At 37.3% G+C, this 22,164-nt stretch overlaps 1 protein-coding gene across 5 annotated transcripts in view; it reads right to left on the reverse strand.

The window, feature by feature from the left end:
- Positions 1 to 2,654: 2,654 nt before the first annotated feature.
- Positions 2,655 to 22,164, reverse strand: part of TRIM33 (tripartite motif containing 33) — a 41,945-nt gene continuing 22,435 nt past the window's right edge. For 2 of the 5 annotated variants that reach the window (XM_062594959.1, XM_062594960.1), the window contains exons 7-20: positions 19,177 to 19,323; positions 18,555 to 18,672; positions 15,925 to 16,169; positions 15,513 to 15,677; positions 14,439 to 14,639; positions 12,252 to 12,384; positions 11,246 to 11,309; positions 10,795 to 10,954; positions 9,336 to 9,682; positions 8,704 to 8,827; positions 7,742 to 7,816; positions 6,969 to 7,121; positions 5,076 to 5,126; positions 2,655 to 4,993 (exon numbers count right to left, since the gene is read on the reverse strand). In XM_062594959.1, the coding sequence (XP_062450943.1) occupies positions 4,781 to 4,993; positions 5,076 to 5,126; positions 6,969 to 7,121; positions 7,742 to 7,816; positions 8,704 to 8,827; positions 9,336 to 9,682; positions 10,795 to 10,954; positions 11,246 to 11,309; positions 12,252 to 12,384; positions 14,439 to 14,639; positions 15,513 to 15,677; positions 15,925 to 16,169; positions 18,555 to 18,672; positions 19,177 to 19,323 (2,196 nt within the window). In that variant the 3' untranslated portion in view covers positions 2,655 to 4,780. Of the gene's footprint in view, positions 4,994 to 5,075; positions 5,127 to 5,615; positions 5,808 to 6,968; positions 7,122 to 7,741; positions 7,817 to 8,703; positions 8,828 to 9,335; positions 9,683 to 10,794; positions 10,955 to 11,245; positions 11,310 to 12,251; positions 12,385 to 14,438; positions 14,640 to 15,512; positions 15,678 to 15,924; positions 16,170 to 18,554; positions 18,673 to 19,176; positions 19,324 to 22,164 lie in introns of those variants that run through there. The other 3 variants (XM_062594963.1, XM_062594961.1, XM_062594962.1) reach the window with 3 other exon arrangements.

The raw sequence follows: 22,164 nt of genomic DNA on the forward strand, positions 1-22,164 counted from the left end.
AAACTGATCTAGTACAACTTCTACACCACATTCCAGAGCATTTAACAAGAAATATTTACAGGCAGCTAAGGTATTAAATAACCATGGGAAGAAAAATTTTTTTTTATTACACACCAGCAAAAACACAGGAACAGAACAATTAGAAACGGTAACCTTGTTTTAAAAAAAGTTAAATATAATTATTCAGATAATACAATACCACAGAAACAGCACTTTTTTGAAGAATCATATTAAAAGATGAGCAAAGTTTACTATGTGCAAAAAAATACCAGTTTAATTACTGGAAGCAAGAAATAATCGAAGAATGCCATGAATTTAACCCTTCCATGAGTATGCTTACATGTAAAACAGGCTTTCAGCTGCACAAATCTTCATAGGCTTATATACATATTTCATGGTGTTCTGAACCTAGGAAATACCCCCATTTGCAGGCCATTAGCAGACACACTTTTTTTTTTATTTTTTTGAAATGTAGCTCACCCTCTAGAGTCAATGCTGCAACGAATCGAACTTAGAAAATTGTTTTAGTACCTTTCCTTGTACAAATTCAATGAATTCTAAAGAAAGCAACCTTGAGCTGTAAGATCACTCAATAGAAAAGGCCAAAACTGCATTTTATACATTTAATAGATCATTTATAATAAAGATATCCAAATTAACTACAATTTTTGAAAATTAATTAAATTTAGATACACTAGAAAGCATATAAAGTAGAATCCCCATAGGTGAACACAGGAACTAGATGGAAGAGTTACTGTACATGCATTTTGAGAAAATAAAAGAAATCACCATATCTGAAGATACAATGTATATGTTCAGTCTGAAATAGTCTATGTAAACTGTGGCATATAAATTTTTTTTAAAAAAGTACCTCCGTTATTTACTCAAACACATACTTTTTAAAAAAATATGTAACTTTCCCCAATTTTTAAAATAAAATGCCACACTATATTGTCAATAACTCCTGCACACTTTATTTTTAAAAGCTAGACTTGGTGATATGCATACAAACTTTCCTATAAAATCACTACCCAAAGGAAAGGATTCCTGTCATGCTAATAGGCAACAGACAAAGCAGTTTTATTGCTTTTTCCAAGGAAGAGAATAAGAAAAACAAGAAAAAGCCTACTTCCAGTACATCACACACACAGCTTCAAAACACTGTTGCCATTACCTAAGCTTACAGAAGGTCAGTCAATAAACTGGGTTATCCAATAGGATGGTGAATTTGAGCTAATTTTAAAGACTTCTGTTCTGGTGGCTTGCAGAAATGTTTATAAAACATTTCACCGATCCAATGTTGAGTATGCTGACGCAGTCAAATGTCACAAGTAACAGCAATGGTGACATCTCTCAATAAACAACTTAGCTACACTTCATAGGGCATTTCTACTTTCAAAAGTTTGGGGAACACCTCCCCCCCCCTTTTTTTTTGAATGTAACTCAGCCATATTATACTGTAGGCCACTTAATTCCAGGGCACAGTTGAACAAGAGACCTGAACCTATTTAGCTGGTTAAATTAGCACTAATCACTAGTAATTACATGGCAGGATACCTGCTGAGGTAATTGAGAAGTCCACAAGTAGCACACTGTACACTTTTCACTCCTATTTCAAAGCAAGTTGTCTTTTACTTCTTTGGATTAACTTAAACTTCAGGGTCATTTACAACAAAAAATGAGACACAAATGATCTTTTTACAAAAGTATCTTAAATTAGAGCATATAGTCATATCAAGCGCCAGACTACCTCCTTGCTGTTGTGCTAGAAGACCACAGTGGTGCAGGCAGGGCAGGTGGCATGCTGCCTGCACCCAGCACCTCTTTTATTTGCCCCAAGTTTCATTCTCAACGAAAGCCGCATTCTCACTCCAGGGTAACGCACACCATCCCTGTCATGCAGAACTAGACTGGCACTGTGGCCTGTTAATGCATAACCCACGCATCTGCTCTCAAGCAAGCTGCATACAGTGTGCCCCCAAAAGCTGTTTTGGTCGAGCAGACCCTGACCAGTTCAATGATGAATGTTTAAGGGATCGGGAAATGTATTAACAGAGCTCATCTATCCTCCTGAGTCTTTACGAACAGGCCCTAGCTCATCCCAAACAATCATTGAATTACTGTGTTTGGAGTTCCAAAATGGAGAACAAAAATGAGAACGTTCCTTCTTTTTATATAAAAGAAAAACTTAGGATTTCTCACACACAGTTCAAAACTCCCGTAAATAACACTACTGAACCCTGATGAGCTGAATGGAAGGATCAGTTTTGAAGTTCACTAGCTTATGTGCAAGAGTAAAGCTTGACTATAATCAAGATCAAAGCTTAGCATTACTTGTGGTTTGCAGGTGAACTGGCAAGACTACAAAGTTAGACGAATCTTGTCTGGTACCTGGGGTCTGGGATGAAGAGACACTACAGTGTCTCTACACTCCAGCAGCCTGGAGACATGTGTTCCCCCACTGCGCGACTTGATCTGGGATGCCAGCATGCTTGTCCTGAGCTCCCATTCCGGAAGGAGGCACCTGCAATGCTTCAAGCAATGACTGGAGCCTCACAAAGTGAGCAGTTAAAAAGTTGAGGCCTGCAGCTACAGAACCTACCGTACTTAAGTACCATAAAAATAGTAACCCCAATTGAAGAGAATTCACAGAATTTTATTTTTATTGTAATTTTAATAATACTTCTTTGCAAAATGAATCTGAGAAACTAGAAATGCATAAATAGGCAATACACAAAGCCATTAAACGATTCCTCGTTACTATTAGTGTCCTATTCACACATTTCACGCTTTTCTACTTGCAAAATTTTTGCTATGTGTCAATTTAATATATGTATGTTTAAGTAGGATGACTTTTCCTTTCACAAACTGGTAAAAACCAAATTTAAACAGATACTCTGTTAATATCCAAACAACAACAAAAAATCAGTTTGAGTCAAGTGTAAGATCTGTGTAATCTAAAGTGAGCTTGAAGTTATGAATACCTTCAGTCCCCTTGTTTACTGTGAGAGGTATAGTCACAATGTATATAGACTTTGTTCTATATAAAAAGAATCAAATTGTGATTTGCATAAAAATTTATCAGAGCATTTCTCAATTTGATACATTGTGCTAAAAATATTTATCTTTACCATTATGGTGAAGTATGTAACAATGAACAGCCACAGGAATTGCTCATGCTGAATATTTTAAACCCCTAGTGATTTACCACAGAACTGCTGTATTCACACAAAGTTTTATGGCAAATTTACAGTCTGTCAACTTGACCTCATCTGATTACAGGACTTCTTCATCTTACTTTAACAAGATCTATATGAAAGTTAGAAATTACATTTCTTGGTTCTAGTATTGAGTTCAGTTCAGTAAAGGAAAAAAAGAACTGTTCAAAGCATAATTACTTTGCCATGACCTCATTTCTAACCAGAAAGGCTGCAACGAAGGCAGTGTGCAATGGGTAGGCACTGCAGAGATGCCTCCTGCAGGATTTAGAGGAACAGGAAAATTGTTCTATTTTCAGTATTTGACCAGAAACCACTCAACTCCATAACCTGGTCTGTGCAAGTGCTTCATTTTATGAATGGGCAACTAACTTAATCCTAACAGGATCTTTTCAATCTTTCTAGACATTTCACTCATGAGCTGCTTCTGAAGAAAGTTCCAAGTAGTACTCTAATAAAAATAAGATAGAACCTCAATATGAATGCAATGTTAGAAATAGACAGCATATATTACAAATCTTTTCTTGATAGGAACAATTAATAAGAATACATATTAGCTTAAAAACAGTTCAGCAAATGTTGCTGATCTGCAAGAAATCTCAGTTCACTATTTACAAATAAGACAAAGTGAATACAGGAAATTTTACACATTTGGTAGTCAATATGTTATTGTTTGCCAAGTGGTCTATTAGAAACTGATATTTAGGAAGACTGGGAAAAAAATAACCCAAGCAGGTATTACCTCTTCAGTCTGTATTTTAAAAACAGAAAATCAGATAATGAATACGAGAGATAACATTCTGCCTCATTAGGGGGGATCAAGGAAGATGATACAATGCTAAGAATTCTGTCATGAACTCCATTAAAATGTTCTGTGTACAGGATTCTTAATAAATATACATAGCCGTACTAAAAAGCAACAGTTACAACCAGTTTAGTCTTGCATCTGTCAAGAACTCACACTCCTGCACTTGCCAATTCAGAACAGTTTAATGATTTCTTTTTTTTTTGCGCTATACATAAAATGTAAAGAAAGTCAAATTTAGATACTTGGATCAACACAAAAGATTGGTTACTCACAATATTACTTAAATGAGATGATAAAACCAATGACCCAAGACACACTTAAATTCACACAAAAACAGGGGATTTTAAGAACATTTTTTACAGTTTACACTGCAGTCCAGCATGAAAGCAAGTTACAGTAACTGTATTGGTCCAGTCCTGCAGAACATTTTACTAAGTAGTATGACAGTTATCTGTACAAGGAGCATCTCTTCAAATCTGCTCTTCCACATCATCCACCTCTGTCTGTGAGACCAGAATGAGTGAGCCCCCGCCCCATTAGGAAAAGGAACACAAAATAATCAAGGAAAAAAAGAAGAAAGTACAATACAATTCTTCCCCTTTTAATGAGAATGCTTTCCTGCACAAGTGTTTTTGTAATCTAATACTGTTTAAAAAGCTATCAGCTTCTTCAAGATGGCCACTGTAGGCATGATAATATTCCAGGAACACTTAAATAACAGTTTTTACAATAAATTTAGGTCCATAGCATTAGATTACTTTATATGCACTGGTCTCTCATCTGATTTTAGACGTTTTCTACGTGGCTGTATAAAATCTTCATCGGAGTCCTCAGTTATTTCACCATCATCCTCTTCCTGCTCAAATTCAGGCAAAGGCTGGAAGGTCCTGTCTGGGTAGATCTCTGTAAGTTTATCTTCAAAGTATAACGCAACTGCCTTCCCTGCCTGTGCTACTTCTGAATCAGCCTGCAAACAAAAGAAGACAGGAATATTCACCTGTTGGAAATGCACATCCCTTCACCAAGTGTGCATGGTCTGAAAAGCTTACCTTCAAATTAATCTCTTGTGTTTCTGCATAAACTTGAACAACTTTCATCATCTAAAAAGGATACCAGAGTCAAAAAAATGAAATTATAATCCTTTCTAAAGTTATGAGATTGCATAGGATTGGATGACTAAAGTCAGCCATAACAAGAAAACATTTGTTATGGACTACACTTCTTGAGTTCTCAAACTCAGTGGAAGTAGGATTTAAAACAGTCTTAATAAGAGGGTGACACAGGGTAAATGAACCTTTGACAAGACAAACAATTTTTGTACAAATAAGTTGCTCCCCATCATTTTTAAAATTGCACTCTACTCATGATTGCTTTATTCATTTTAAAGTTTAATTGCCCGGACATTATTGTAGAAAAGTCTCATTTGAATTTCAACAGAGAGGAGCTCCATATGTCTTTTCTATGGAAGACCAGACTGCTCTCTTGGGGTGTTTACCCCATTTTGATTTCTACTTTTTAAGAGCATATAGCTCAAAGGCACTAGACCTGACTCCGCTATGAGTGGTCAAGTTGCCTCATCTTTTGCCACCAACCAGCACTTCAAACAGTGACACAAGTCTAAAACACCTTTTTAAACACATCCATCAGTCCTTGCTCCCTTGTTTTACTCTTGTCCCTAAGAGCTGCAGCATGTTTTCTTCTACAGTAGATGCTTCATTAATTCCCTTGATTGAGAAGGTCACATAACTGCAACTTTTTCCACAGTGCTCATTAACCTCCACCTAATACAGAGACATAAGGGAGTCGATGGTGTCAAAGTCCCAAATGCTTGCAATTACAGCGTACAGCATAAAATTCTAAAATGCATTTAACGTTGATTTTTACCAGCATACTTGTGAAGCAGTCAAGATTTTAAATGTTGGTTTGTATGCTTCCTACAAATTGAACTCTTTTCGGAGCCAGAAATGTTGTCCAAACATTGCATAACTCCAGTTACATTTTACAGAGAAATGCTGGCTATTGTATGCATTTCTAAGGTAAGAGAAAGCCACTCCATGCAATGCCTTCTCCAGGGCTTTTTATGATCCTGCTTTAAAAAATTTCAGAAACAAGGACACTCCAGCTTACCTCAGAGACTACTCTGTTTCAGCACAATGCCATATTCTTCTGATACTCAGAGTATTTTTTCACCTAATAACACTCAGGTAATATATCTCCCTGAGTCACATTTCACATATTAGTAAGGTAAAATATTTCAGTATTAGATGAATTCATTGCAAAACAGGGCAGCTTTCCACATTCATCAAAACTATGACTTCATATACAAGCTATCTGTTGAAAACTAGTTTTTGTGAGAGCCCAATTATCCATTAGCTAAAGCATTAAGCTTAATACCAGGAATAATGAATAAAAAGGTTTTTTTGGATTCTGCCTGCGGGAGGTACTAAAAACAGTGGGATACCCTTCAGAAAGGCACTTGTCCTCAACAGTTACCTCAATGGGGATCTGCCACATTTCTTCAGTATAATCAGAGTTATCTGTATAAACCGAGATTGTTTTAAGGACTGCTCAACTGTCTTTCTCACCATATTTCCTAAGCATTGCCACAATCTATTCTATGTACATCAATAAGAAGGCCATTCTGCTCCTCAGTCATGTATTAAAACCAGTGAATACGCCTATTTCTTAGTCAGTGGTTTCCCTACATGGCTAAATGTTTACAGTCTTCCAGTCTTTTCATCTAGCTAAAACTGAGAACTAATTCTGTAATCATGTTGTACTTTTTAAAGTGTCTGTCTTAGCATCTGCTCTGTAACACCGCACTTTAAGATTTGAAGCAGAGCCTCTACACAGACAGGCTGCAGAATCAGGTTTAAATAAATCTTAATCTTAAATAAAATAAAATAAAATAAAATAAGTATACAGATTGGAAGTTAACATACTTCATTAAACCTTTCACAGTTCTTGAAGATCAACCGGACATCTGCCACAAAATCCTCAGGAGTTTGGTAATGTTGAGAATGCTTCTTTTGCAGTTTCTTTTTCACTGTAGATAAATCCATTGGTTTCTTTATAATTTTATAGTAGTTTGGTATCTGTAAAAAATGAACAATGATTCATCACTACAGCGACTGCACAGTTCACAGAAGCAGCTGAATTTTTTCACTTCTTATCAAAATAGCCATCAGCTAATCTTATGCATTGTGTGCATGTTCACTGAGTGGAAACAATTTATTTTCCTCAAACTGTTAAGAATTACTTTCTTGCCTTCATTGTCTACCATAGCACAGCAAAGCTCTTCATTACAGTTACTTTTCTTACAGATAAAAATAGAAAAGTCAAAGCAGTTTCTTTCTTGCTTTCACTTAAAAGACTGTCAAAAAAAAGTTCTCCTAAAGCCTCTTGTTGTAACATTTTGAATTTCATGAGTATCCTGAGCCATGCCCTTCCAGTTCGACAACTGCTAATTTGAAGTATTTTAAAACAAGTGAGTTTAAGACTGGGAGTACAGTCTTTGCACAGAGAAGCTAAAGAATCAGATTCTTCAAACTATTATGAAATACTGAATGACCACCAGAACTTTTAGATTGGCCAAGCAGGATATGCTTCAGGTAAAAGCAGTTAGCTCCCTCCCAAAACAAGCCCCTCACAACTCCAGCCTTTTAGATGTTGTACCAAAAATAAACCATACGATATTTTGCAGATGGAGACTCACCGAGGCTGGGACTGGCTCTTGAAATTCAATGCTCAGCTCATGACAATACAGGTAAAGCAGAAGACGTTCACATTTCTTAGAAAGAAATAAACAGCTTCAAGTTAATGTCTTTATTTATTCTCACCCCAGAAATACATATTTCAGTACTTTAAATAGCAGTATCTCACTACCAGAAAATTTAATGTATAACCTCCACACGTTTGTTTATAAAACATCCAAGTTCCCAGGAGGGTATTATTGATGTGAAAAAGAACAAAAAAACGCCTCTCTGTTCAGGTAACAGAAATATACTCCTTTTGCTTTTTTCTTCCAAAACAGAAACCTAGGGCTGAAATCAAATGTTCAGAAGCCCATTAACAAACCATTAAATTAAAAAAAAAAAAAAAAAAAAAAAAAAAAAAAACTATAACCATCTATCTTTGTCCATGTGTAACATGCACTTACAGGAAATGACCAAGTTAAGGACTCTTCCCCTCACCTCCATGAGAAAAAAGAAAACAATTTGAAATCAAATCCAGAGTGTTTCTATGAATTTCCTGTTCCTGTATTTTTCTTTCATTTGCTTGGAATTCCCTTGGAAGAATTTGATTTGATAATGCTTTGTTCTTGTGAACTTTGAAATTTCACAGTCTGAATGATAAAGCTAAAAATAATTCTGACAGTTGAGGTCATTTCACCTTCTGCAAGAATGCGCCTAAATATTTGTAGCACCTCTCACAGCACGAATTTAGCAAAACAAATTTACACTACTTTTATGAAGGCTGCATCAATATTAAATGCAAAGAACGTCTAAGTAAGAATACTGAAGAGATTAATACACATTAAAACGTGCATTTAAATACCATTTAAATACCAAATTGCTACAGCCACAGTAAAAGTATCTTCAAGACAGAGTGGAGGACCACTAATTACAGAAAGTACTTTTTTCTTAAGAAACTGATTCCTACAGTTTTGAGACATACCCTTTGGTCCACAGGACTGAGGCCTTGTGCTGTTTTCCCCTTCTTACTGTGTTGTGAATTGTCACAATCATATTCTACCTCTGGTTTGCTTAGATCTCTACAGAATGTACATATCCACTCCCCACTAGAAAGAAAGATATACAATTACTCCAGGAATCCAGGGATGAAGCACATCAGTGATGAATACAAAGATTTTTTTTCATTAGTTATCACCAATTCACACTATACAATATTAAAGATTTGGATTTATAATGACAAAGGGTAATCAATACGGCTCAAGACAATTCTGCCAGTCCCGGCCATTTTTAACTCCCCTCATATTCTTTGATCAGATATGCTTAAATACTTTACAACATGTTTCTCACCTTGACTTTATAACGAACTTTACATAACAGAAACACACTTTAAGATCTCAACTGTTTGTCAAACGATTTTTAACCAGTTATGCACAAAACAATCCAGGCAAAACTTTAAAATGTTGGCTTTTTTACTGACGAAAGTCCAGGCAGAACTACTGAGTCTTGAGACTCAGTCTTGAGAACTAAGCGCCAATACTAGTGTTGAAACCTACCATGCAAATGAGAGCACAGAGCTGTTCTAAGGAAACTGTAACACTGCATGGTTTCTAGTACCTTGGAAAGCTGAGGAGTGTTGGTACATGACAAGTCAGGTGAAACACTTTTGGGCACTTTTCACAACATAATAGATCCCCTCCATTTTGGCATACAGCACACCAGTCTTCATTTGGATCATCATCTTTGTTATTGCCTTCTCCTCCAATTCTAGCTGATCGATGCATTAGACTTCGCACTGGAGATTTTCCATTTACAAGACTATGTCCAGACTGTTTGCAACTTTCACTTAATTCTGCTGGTTCGGTTTTTACATGATTTTCAAGACTTCCTAGGGCTTCCAGTTCACTTTCCAGATGCAAGTTAGTAGATAGTGGTGGTGTTAAGCTGCTCTCAGGACTGCTAAGCTGAAATGAAAGTAGCATATGAAAATCTGAGAAAGGATCAGTTTTACAAGGGCATCTTTTTTCATATGCTGGAAGTCAAAAGCCATCCACCACTTACTGACACTATAGCCACTTCCCAAAATAACTGTCAAATCATTCTGAACAGTGCAGTTGCATACAATATTTTTGCAAACAAAAAACCACTTTTTCACAAGTCTGTCATTTCAAGGACAGGCTTATTTCTAGTATGTAGCATGATGAACATGCTTTTAATCCCAACACACCAATAAAATGTCAATACGTACCTCCATTGTTGCTAGGAAAAATCCTTACGTTCTTCACCCTGCTCCCAGTATACAATCCCATTAAATCAGGCAGAGCTGGGAAGCACTGAGATACTCACTTGCATAAATATTTTAAAGAACTGTGAAAGTGCCAATGACAGGCCTGCTCTGGCAAGAGAAATCTTGACTGACTGCAAGATTTCTCAGTGCAGTTACACAGATATGAATGTTCAGTAATTCATGCTAACAATGGATTATTTACAGGTTTCATTAGCTAGGGATTAAAAACAACAAAAAGCTACACTGTTGGGGGTACTTTATTTGAATAGTTAAAGATAAAATTTACCTGGCACTACCCTGTGTCTAGTAGAGCATAGTAAAAGAATATGATGACGTCCTAAACACGGGCTAAACTGAGATTAAGTTCTAACTTTTTTTTTTTCGGCTGGACTACTTCCAACATGCAATTATGCATGACAGTACATTAAATTTACAAGGATTGAGTGCCTTCTGCATCTATATCACTTGGTCAAATCCTGTCCAAATAAAAGACAAAGACATCATGTAATGCTCATGTTTGACAAAAGCTAGCAAGGAATTGTCCAAGTCCTGTTTCCAGCTTATTGGCACCTATTTCACAAAATCTTAAATAATAAACAGCCTTAGTAGTACCACAAAAATAAAGCTCACCACTGAAGCTGATCTGTGCTTAAAAGTTCAGACACACTATCAGGGACCAAAATACCTTTCAATCTTCAGAGCTAAAGAGTAGAACTGTTTTATGATTTCCAAATTCTCATACATGCTACTAAGAGCACCATAACATACTGTTTCACAAACTAACTTTACCATGCAAGCACTCCTTCTGCCATCCTCTGTTTTTTCCTGCTTTACTGTTCCCGCAAAACTGCATATCTCTTCCTCTGTCCCTGGCTCTTGCTTGACTTTCACTTGGTCAGACTTGAAGTTCATGCTAGTTTTCTCAGCAGTTCTGCCTGAGGAGCCACAACTAGAAAGATACCAGCACATAAATAAGATGAAAACTCATTACAATAAAAATACAATAAAAAAGTTAAACATTGCAGAGGTAAAACATGTTCAAACATTTAGAGGACAGCTTAATTTTAAAAGTCAGTGGGGAGTCATATTAAAAAAGAAAAAAAAAATTTCTCCCACATATAAGGCTTCTTCAATTACTGGGTCACAGTTACAACTAAGCCTTATTGATCTGCTGCTGATTTATTTTTGAATTCTCTATCTTCGATTTTTCAGTCTGGCAGCATTGACTTAACATACTCACCTTCCTCTGCTCCCTGTGCTGGAGGTACTAGGTGGCCTCACAGGAGTGTGGGAGTTGGATAAACCTGAAAAGAAGTGTAGAAGTTGGCTTTGTATAAACTGTTAAAAGCTACAATAAAATAAATACAACTAGTGTTGAGTAATTCCCAAGTGCTGCTGCTGGAATATCCAAATAGTTCCCATAAATCAGCTGCTCTCTCAGTCACTTGATCAGAACAAAGATCTAGCACACTACATTAAATAGAAACAAAGATAACAAGCTATTGTTAAACAAGTCCCAATAATTATTTCACTTAATCCAAATAGTGTCATAGCCTTCCACTCGTAAGTCCTCAAATTTTATCCATCCTTATATACCAATAAAGTGGATATATTTTGCATGCAAGTTTTGAGAAACAAACTAAGTTCGATTGCTGCAAGCACTCACTCACAGAATCTTGCAGAGTCTTGAAGACCAATGGAAACATGCATAGCAAATGGCTGCAAATAGCTTCTTACTAATGGAAATGGTCATTTGAATATTTATATAACTGAACAGCAGGTATATTGGTGATTTAATTTGTTCAGATGCATAAATGATTCTAAATTGGCTGTACTTAGAACGACCTTGCTCAAATGATCTTTAGGTATAGTATTTCTGTGACTAGTTACGCTATTCACTGATATTCAGTAAGCTTACTTCCTGAACCTCAGAATGGTCTAGAGAGTCATCATTTGGGGCAGTAACTGAAATGAACTACGTCCACTGATAGACAAAAAGAAAATGGATTCTGGTAGCATAAGTCAAACAACATCATAGCACAGATGTATCAATCTATACACATGCCTGAAATACTGCATTCATGTGCAGGCAGCTTGTTACTATGAAGATATTTCTGAAGAAAGGCAAATTTAAATTTCTGCAAGAACTTATTTTAAAAAAACAGATTATTCTTATGGCAGAAAGCAGTAGGCATTATTTTCAACTTAAAAGATTAGCAATACCCATCATATTCTTCCTCATTTACCTGATGATCCTGGAGATAGCGCTGAAGGTCCTGGGGAAGGATTCATGGTACTTGTAGGTTGCGGGGGTAGGTGGCTGCCTGAAATATATCTACTTAGGAGGTTATCTAAATTACTTGAACCAGCATCTTCAAGCTAAAAAACAAAAACCCAAAAGTATGAATCAGCAAAGTCTAACTGAAGTTTGTTAATAGTTTCACATCTTTACACTGTGATCAATATTTTTACTGAAATTTTTCATTAACCTTTCAAGGATTCAGCATATCAAACATTATTATCAGTTTCATAGAGAAATCAATCTTTTCAAATATATCCACAGCCATAAATTTATCAAACTAAGGTTTTCAAAAGTTCCTATATTTCTGAATTCTTCCAGTATGGTCATAGATTGCATCTCCTTTAGGTCATTCCAGACTTAACGGTTTTCTGATTTCAGTGTGTTAATGGTACTAAATGGTGTTAAGTTGTACGAACTACTAGATTACTAATGTTGCAACAGTTATTCCACAATAAAAAATATTAAGGGGAAAACAAGATCTACTTTTTCTTAGCATGACATGAAATCTTTTTGTCCCATCCATTTCTCAAACAGATTTTAATATCTATTAAAAACAAGGAAACAGGTACCTTATTAGTTTTAAGTAGTTAAAACTATCAACTGGAAGAAGATAGCATAACTGTAAATAATGTCTTTGAAATACATTTTATTCAGAGTGAGTTTTTGTGTCTCTGTCAGCACTTTGAACAATGAATAATTTCATATCAAACTGTTCCATCAACTAAAATATGTAACAGCTATTACATGAAGAGATTAAAAAAAATCACAATGATACAGAATTATGCACTTTCAGTGAACCTAGAAGTTGCATTTATGTTTAAGAATATCTCAATAATAACTACTTCTAATCTGGAATATTTTATCAGTCTTAACTAGTTATATTAATGCTTTGCTATAATGCCTAACAGAGCTTTGGCACTACAGATCAATCGCATTCAGAGATGCAATCTTTGTCTTTTGCCTATTCTTATCAAATTACCTGCAAACTCATTTGAAAAGTGAAAGCATAACTCTTGAACACCATTCTAAGATTAAGAATTACAAAATTCTTATTGGTATTACAGCAGACCAGTAGCCTTGATAAAATTTAGGTTTTGTTTTTAAGGTGACTCCTCTATCATGCTCAAACTCCTGTGCTTTATCAGCATGACAGTGTTAGCACTGCAAATTTCAACATAAACATGTTCTCAAGATGAAGCCACTGTCCTCCCCTCCCTCACCCCCAAAACACACTTACAGAAAAATTTTACTACTACTATTTTCTTTTCCTCTACCTTTTGGTTAAATTATGCTTCCGACCTCTCCAAATTAGCTTGACTTCATCAAAATCTACCTCAGCGTGTGTGCAGTACCCACTTCCTCTCTCAGAAGAGAGTATGGGAGATGGTTGGCAGTTCCAAGTCAGTGAGTACCAAACTGCTGTGTAGATAAAGTGAAAGCTACAGAAGCAGCAACTGTTAAACGCTGCAGAAGCAAGAACTTCCAGGCGACACCACAACCAGGGCTAAAGATGAAATGCGGAGGCCGTTTTTTTGAAGTGCTCTGCAGCATTGTCTAGAATCCTATGTTAATGCAAGTATGGCCTCTTAAATACAAGACAAAAATAACTTCAACCATAATATGGTGGCACAGAGAAAAGGAGAGGAGAGAAAAAAAGGTGGGGAGAAGTACATCTTTCCTCTGTAAGTCCTGGGTTTGACTGTTAGTTTAGCAAAATTTCACATGAACAAAGAAGCACTAGGCAACTTTAACTCTGAATAAATGATAATTCAGAGTATTTAAAAGACATAACAATTTAACGATTCTAGTGATACATTCCCACGTGACAGATTTGTGGAAGAAAGGAAGTGAACACAGCAGTTAGGGTTGACTAATTTCAGTATGAGTTTTACTATATGACAGCCATTAAATGCTTTTTAATTTAAGGCTTAGCAAAGGCTGAGCATGTCAGACTTACACAGCCAAAGCAGTTGCATGCCCAAGGCAAGGACTATAGATTTTAATTCTTCTTTGACTTTAAATGATAAATAACTACATCACTCCATAGAAAAATACTGATATACAAATAAAAAACAATATAGAAAGGAAAGCAAAATATTACTTCGCCAACAGCTTAAGTGTCTGATCTGACCTGGATGGGTGGGATATCTGGCAAGGAAGGCAAATTCTCTGGGTTTGTAACAGAAGGAATGAGTTCAATTGCTGTAACAGATGGACTTGTTGGACCACGGTTTGCATTCGCCATTGTTGCTGTAGTAGGACTAGTTGGATTAATAGTGTTGTTGTGCACAGAAACAACTGGAAAAGGCCCTGCATGCCCAGGGTTAGAATGCTGTAGGAAAAGAGAAGAGACCACGACTGCATTAAACACAAAGCAGAAAGCCACTCTATACACAAAACTGCAGAACTTACATTAGATGATACTCCTCAGCAAAAACTTAGTAATTTGAGGGGAAGATATAAATTCACTTTTGTATAAGCATAACCTAATGCTTATACATATGCACTATATTTAGTGCATAGCACTAAATGCAAAGCAACTGGTATTTAGATTTATTTAGGAAGAAAAAGTATTTTACATTGCTAGATGCTTAGATATACAGTAGAGATTTGTCCTGTTTTGTCAAATTATTTTCCTATATTTTTCTTAGCATAATGAGTTCCTCCAAAGATAACTTTAGAGTCCACAGGTCTATGTATAAACATTTTTAGAATACGGTTACAGTTCAAAGTATTAAAAATAAATCTTTCTGATTTTCCAACCACACTAATTGTTGAGAATCTTTATTTTTAATGGTAAGCAAAGTCCTGCATCATTCTTCAGGTTTGAATTTAAAAACACTGTAGAATTTGGTTTGATCAAAACCCCTAAATTACATCACTTAGAATTTTGCTGTATTTCTTATACTATTCCTTAAGAAACCCAAAAGCTGAATACCACTGAAAAATGAAAAATGGAAATGTTTTGTTTCCCTGGACTAAAATACAGTACAAATACAAAAACTGTTTTTCATTTTTAAAGTTTGATTTTTTTTTTTTTACATTGAGCAAAAATCTCACAGCACAGTATGCAACATGAAAAAGCATATGAATGTAAGTAGCTGTGAACTGTGTTACAGATAAACACATCTAAAGCTGGAGGTATCATCTATTTTAATGAAAGTTTGGCACAATGGCACATATGAAGCGTGTACACAGGATATACTTGTCTTTGGAGGTGCGGTTGCATCATGGAGTATTGTGGTCCATTGTGGCGTGGTATTCCTGGTATACGAGCAGCATTCTGAGCCATTCTCATCTGATGTGCTTGGAAAGCCCCACAGTTCATGTTACCCCTCTGCATGGTCTGCATGCTGATCAACCTGGGAGGCTGCAAGGGTTTTTGTTTTTTAAAATTCTTGCTTTTAACATGGAAAAAAGAAGCCAATCTCTCTCCACAGTAGTAGGTTTACTAATTACATAATATCAAGAAAAGCCAATAGCTGTCATACTTAAAGCATGTCAAATTTCGTAAGATTTTCATTTTATAAACCACTTTGTAAGTTTATATTTGACAGGGCAATTTTAAGTCTCAGTGTTACGGTGAGATGTGAAGTAAGAACATACAAGAAACTTGCCTGCTGCTGTAAGATCTGAGGACCTGTCTGCCTGGGAACTGACCCAGCTGGTTGTCCCATCCTCATCTGCTGTAGTTGCTGATGTTTTTGTGCATACACCTGCTGCTGCATATGTTGAAGTCGCAGCTGTGCTAGATTTATTTGTCCTGGAGTTTTGTTGATATGGTTTGTTCCTGGGGGAGCCTGTCCAACTACTACATTAGGAGTGTAACTAGGAGTTGGTTTGTTTTCAATAACAAGGTTCCCTGAAGAATAAAACAAAAAACAATCAGCTAGTGAACAGTTAATCTCTACCTTCATTCAAAGGCTGACAAATGAAGAATATTCAGATGTTTCTAATTCAGTTTCCTCAGAGGCAGTAGCAAAGCAATTAAGTTTAAAATCATATTTCAAAGTCTCCGTAACACCCTACACTAGTTAAAAAAAAAAAAGAGAAGAACAAGAATCAAAGAACTAAAAACAGGACCTGCGAGGAAAGACTGAAAGAACTGGAACTGCATAACCTAAAAGATAGCAAGACAGACATGCTTGTTCTTTATGTTCTTAACAAACAGACAGAACAAAAAATAAGGAAGTCATAAAAAGGAAAAAAAAATAACACATGTTGAGCAAAACTTTCCTATAGGTAAGGAGAGCAAAGTCTGGGAAAAGATATTTGGGGACAGTGGAGAAGGTCCCATCATTGACAGACTCCAAGAACAGGCTACAAAAACAGGTCAGAAATAATACTGCTACAGCAAACTCTGCCTTGATACAATAGGATGGACTATACTGCCTCTCTAGGTATCTCTAGTCCTATCTTTAGAAGTTAAAAGGCCTTGGAATGCTCTCCAAGCCACTAAGAATGCACTGGAAGCAGGCTTGAGCCTTGACTGACAGTTCAGAAAATGTACCATTAGAAAACATTATAAATCAGCACTCTGGTATAATTTCAGCTCACTTACCTCAAAAAATAACTAACAAATTGATTTTCAAGTCTTTACTAGCTTCTATTGCCAACAGTAACTTTTCTAGTGTCCACCAAATGCTTGTTTGCTTTCTTGAGCCAAAGGTAAAATTACATTTTTTGACTTCAAACATGTACCCATTAGGACCTGAATATAGTTCCACTTCATCCCGCAGAGCACAGTTATAAAGTCATCTCATGACAATTCAGATTGCTTAAGATATTAAGTAAATTTAAAATGGACTTTAAGATCCTCTTTTTCAATAAGGTAGATGGTTAGTTTCAGTGCTGTTGCCTATATAGCTTTTTTCTCCTCCCTGGTTTCTAGTCAAACAATGTTTGAAACTGTTCTCGAAAGCCTTGTTTTTCCCTTATTGACTAAACTCTGAGACTAACTGCACTCACAAAAATTATTTGAGGGACTGTCTATGAAGGAAGAGTGTCAATTTCAACCATCATTTACACAACAAAAAGTTTATTTACTATGCTTGACTAAATGCAGGAACATCAAAACCTGGTTAGTGGACTTGAAACAAGTAAGTACACACAAAACCATCAGGAACAGCTCATGTTCTTAATGCTAGCTTTCTACTAGATTTTTATTCAACAGAAAGTTCATAAGCAGGTGCTAACACATATTTCTGTTCCATTGCACTCCCCTCACTCATCTCCCCTTCCTTTCTCATTCAAGCTGCCCCTTGAAAAGCACAAATAAGCAAGCGATTAATATGGAAAAAATCTGTCATACTGCACTCCTGCAGGACAAGTCCATAATAAAGAGGTTATATAATTAAGCACTTAACTTCCTTACAGGAGTACACCTTATTAGTCCATTTAACAAGTCAGCTATGCACTGTAATCCTAACTTTAAATGCCCAGTGATCTCAGCTGTCATTAAGTACTTATACAGAACAACAACTCCATCTAGCATCTCTTATCAAAACTACTGTAAACTTCCCTGGCAACTCACGCCTTGGGGCAGAGAATGAATAAGTGGGAGCACTGAGAAAGAAGACTGAAGATGCAAGAAGTTACAGATACAGTCCTGTAATCTACTGAATGGCAGCTGCAAGCAACAGCAACAAACACAAAGGAACAGTAGATTATCTCCTGTTAAGGTCTTTGTTTTTCTTTACTGTTATTAAAGTGTCAAGCATCTTAGAATATCAAATTATTTAAAAGTTATTTATTATTTCACTTACCTTGCTAGCAATGGCACAGACTGGCTTGGAGCCATGAACTTAGCTCAAATCAATAGTCCTTTTAATTATGTTTGTTCATGTCATTTTGAACATATTCAGACAGTACTATTTCATTTGTAGCTAAATAGGTACCCAACAGGCAAAACTGATTTTAATGGGGAGAGCCATTTACTTGCCAATAAAGCTCATTCCAAAAGCACTCATTTCACACACGTGAGTTATACCTTAACTATTTCAATCGGGGTACAGGAGGGTTAAAAAAAAAAAAAAAAAGCTGACAGAACTATTCCTTTAGGAGCTAAAATCTCTCTGGAGAAAGCTTTGCTAATAGAAAGAGCACTTGATGGGTTATCTCAACAAAAGAGTTTTGCTCTTCAGCATTAACTTATATACTGTACTCCAACTCACTCATCTTTGATGAATATCCCTAAACCTATCCAGTCTTTCAAGTAACACAGAATATATATACACAATTTCCTTACCTAAATTGACAACGTTCTTTGCCCAGAACGTAGGATCACAATGGAAGCGTATTGCTCCATTGGCAGCTGGGACTGGATCACAACGTGCCTTTAAAATATGACGTAACTGGAATGTTATCTGATGGAAAGCAAAACAAGACTTGATCACAATGAAACAAAGAATGACAATGTTAAGAAGTGTGCATTTTGTCCTGCGAGTTTAGACTGCTGGACCACCAACAATGACGTTCAATAGCCAGTTTGGTGAGTAACCTGGGAAGCACCCAATTCATTAAAAAAAAAATCATCCACCATACAACTATTTTTTAATAAACTCAGAGGATTAAGAAAGTACTGTTACACAGTAACGCTATTTCTGCAATCATTCAGGTTAAACGAGGTATCTTTATAGAGCTGAACCACAGTCCTTTTCTGATAAAACTATAAGCCCTTAATGTACAAATAAAAATGTTGTAGAAGTTGGCAAATTTATTCCATTATTACAGAGGTTTTTTTAAATGAAGCATGAACAAGTCACTGCCTTTTCCTTGGATATAACTTAGTGAAGCTACACGATACCTAAGAAATTCTTTTGACTAAGCGTTTTTTCTACTGCACAGACAATCAGAGGATCTTCCCTTACCAGTCGTTTACTGTATAGCAAAGCAGTACTGCTGCCGCTGGCAATGGCCCAATTAGTAAAGTTCATCACATGTTTCACTTGCCGCGAAAGACCAGTGATGTCATTTTGTTGTTGTATTAACTTCATCTGTCTCTCCTTTGTTACATTCTACAAAGAAATGAAAACTTATTACAATGGGGGCTTCAGATTTAAAAAGAAAGTGTAAACCACTATCACAGTTCTTACAAAGTAAAAGAAGAAAATGTCACAAGCCTACACCAATGCTTATATCCAGAATGGCTAGAACCATCGAGTAAACTACATCCACTCCATAATCCACCCCGTAATTCTTCCAGGGGGTGTTAGAGTGTAGAGAAAACAGCAGGGTCAAATGAGAGTCTTTACTTTGTCCCAGGAAATTCTCAACTACTAAATTGACACTAACTCACTCCTCCTCATGATACCGAAGTACAGCAGCATGACCAAGAACTGGGAGAGTGTCGCAGACTAGGGCGAAGCCACACTATCAGCTCAGCACTACATGGTGCCCTGGCATTCCCGCAGCTGCCACAAAAGCTGCAGTGCTGCAGCTGGGAGAGAGACAGCAACAGAGGTGGCCCAGGGACACTGAACAACCCCAGCCTCCTCTCCAAACAGGAACTGCCACTAACGAGCTCATGAACATAGCAGATAGACCCAGCAGCCCCTTCTCTGAGAAGCCTTCAGCCTTTGGTAACTTGTCAGCTGTAAATCTTGCAGCAAAAATCTGAGTTGCAGTACTGAATTCTCAGCATTCAAATAACAATACCTGACTGGGCAGCTGTTAACAACTACAGCATAAATAGTTAGCATAAATAGTTAGCATAAATAACTAAATAAATGATCCAGAGCAATTTTTCTGGGTTGCAACAAGTGCTAGGAAACCAAGAAAAGACAAAATTCACTTGCTTGTATGATTTCAAGTTCTTTAGTTCACTCCTGATCAAATACCTTTTTTCTTCCAGGAGTACTCCACGCCTATTTCATTGCCAAGTAACTGTTCCTTAACTAGAAGAAATCTCTTCTGAGTAATTAAATTCTAAATTTTTCAACCACATTATGGCAGACTAGCAACATCCTATGAATTAACTTCTTATGACAGATTTCCTCTCTTTAGAGGAGCCAAAATGTAGTCATAAGTTAAATTTTACAGAGATTGGAATAAAAGTTGGCGACTATCATTTATTCAGAACATGCTATTGGAAAAGTATATTTAAAGTCATTGACTCCTTTAAGATGTTAACCTATACAACTTAAAATACCAGCATTACACCTTTAAGTACAGCTATGGAGGACAATATCATGCCTTTGAATCCAATACTTAGTTGTACTTAAAATAAAATAATCAGTATTTGTTAGGAGTTAGCATCAATTCTGAGAGTGACTAAAGACACAAATACCAACAATCACCGTTAAGATCACCATGGTCTTAGCAGCAAAGCTGCCAACCTGATATACGATTATATTAGGAATGAAAACTAAGACTAGCCTGTCAGCTTCCCTGCCCTTTCCCTGTATAAAATTCTCTAAACTTGTTAGAGCAGGCAAAAACATTATTCCAGCAGGACCTACCTGTAACATTTTAGATAGCTTGATGCCTTTCAGAAATAATCACAATTAAAAAAATTGTTTACGACAAAGCTCTAATTTCCTCCCCATGCCAAAAAGAATCTATTCCGCCAAATCCAACCATTCCCTGAGTCTGTCCACTATTTTTTCTTTCTCCAAAAGTGAATATGAATCTATTATAAAATGGTCCAGCAAGTCATAGAATCAGTAAGGTTGGAAGGGACCTCTGCAGATCATCTAGTCCAACCTCCCTGCTCAGCAGGGTCACCTAGAGCATGTTAGACAGGGTTGCATCCAGGTGGGCCTTGAATATCTCCACAGGAGACTCCACAACCTCTCTGGGCAACCTGTTCCAGTGCTCCGTCACTCTCATAGTGAAGAAATTCCCCCTCACATTCAGGCGGAACTTCCTGTGCTTCAATTTCTACCCATTGCCTCTTGTCCTGTCCCACGGGACAACTGAAAAGAGTTTGTCCTTGTCCCCTTGACACCCTCCCTTCAAATACTTATCCACATTGATAAGATCCCCCCTCAGTCTTCTCTTCCCCAGGCTGAAGAAGCCCAGCTCTCGCAGTCGTTCCTCGTAGGACAGGTGCTCCAGCCCTCTGATCATCTTCGTAGCCCTCCGCTGGATTCTCCCCAGTAGCTCCATGTCTCTCTTGTACTGGGGAGCCCAGAACTGGACACAGGACTCGAGATGAGACCTCACCAGGGCTGAGGAGAGGGACAGGATCACCTCCCTCGACCTGCTGGCAGCACTCTTCCTAATGCACCCCAGGAGACCATTGGCCTTCTTGGCCACAAGGGCACATCGCTGGCTCATAGTCAACTTGTCATCCACCAGCACTCCCAGGTCCTTCTCTGCTCAGCTGCTCTCCAGAAGGTCAGCCCCCAGCTTGTACTGGCGCCTAGGGTTATTTTTCCCTAGGTGCAGGACTCTGCACCTGCCCTTGTTGAACCTCAGGAGGCTCCTCTCCACCCAGCTCTCCAGCCTGTCCAGGTCTCTCTGAATGGCAGCACAGCCCTCAGCTGTATCAGCCACTCCTTCCAGCTTGGTATCATCAGCAAACTTGCAGAGGATGCACTCTGTCCCCTCATCCAGGTCATTGATGAATATGCTGAACAGGATAGGACCCAGTACTGAGCCCTGGGGGATGCCACCAGCCACAGGCCTCAAGCTAGACTCCATACCACTGATGACGACCCTCTGAGCTCTGCCATTCAGCCAGTTCTCAATCCACCTCACTGTCCACTTGTCTAACCCACACTTCCTGAGCTTATCTAGGAGGATGTTAGGGGAGACCGCGTCAAAAGCCTTGCTGAAGTCAAGGTACACAACGTCCACTGCTCTCCCCTCATCTATCCAGCCAGTCATTCCATCAGAGAAAGCTATCAGATTGG

This window comes from Rhea pennata, chromosome 25 (genome assembly GCF_028389875.1).
Source record: "Rhea pennata isolate bPtePen1 chromosome 25, bPtePen1.pri, whole genome shotgun sequence".
NCBI lineage: Eukaryota > Metazoa > Chordata > Aves > Rheiformes > Rheidae > Rhea > Rhea pennata.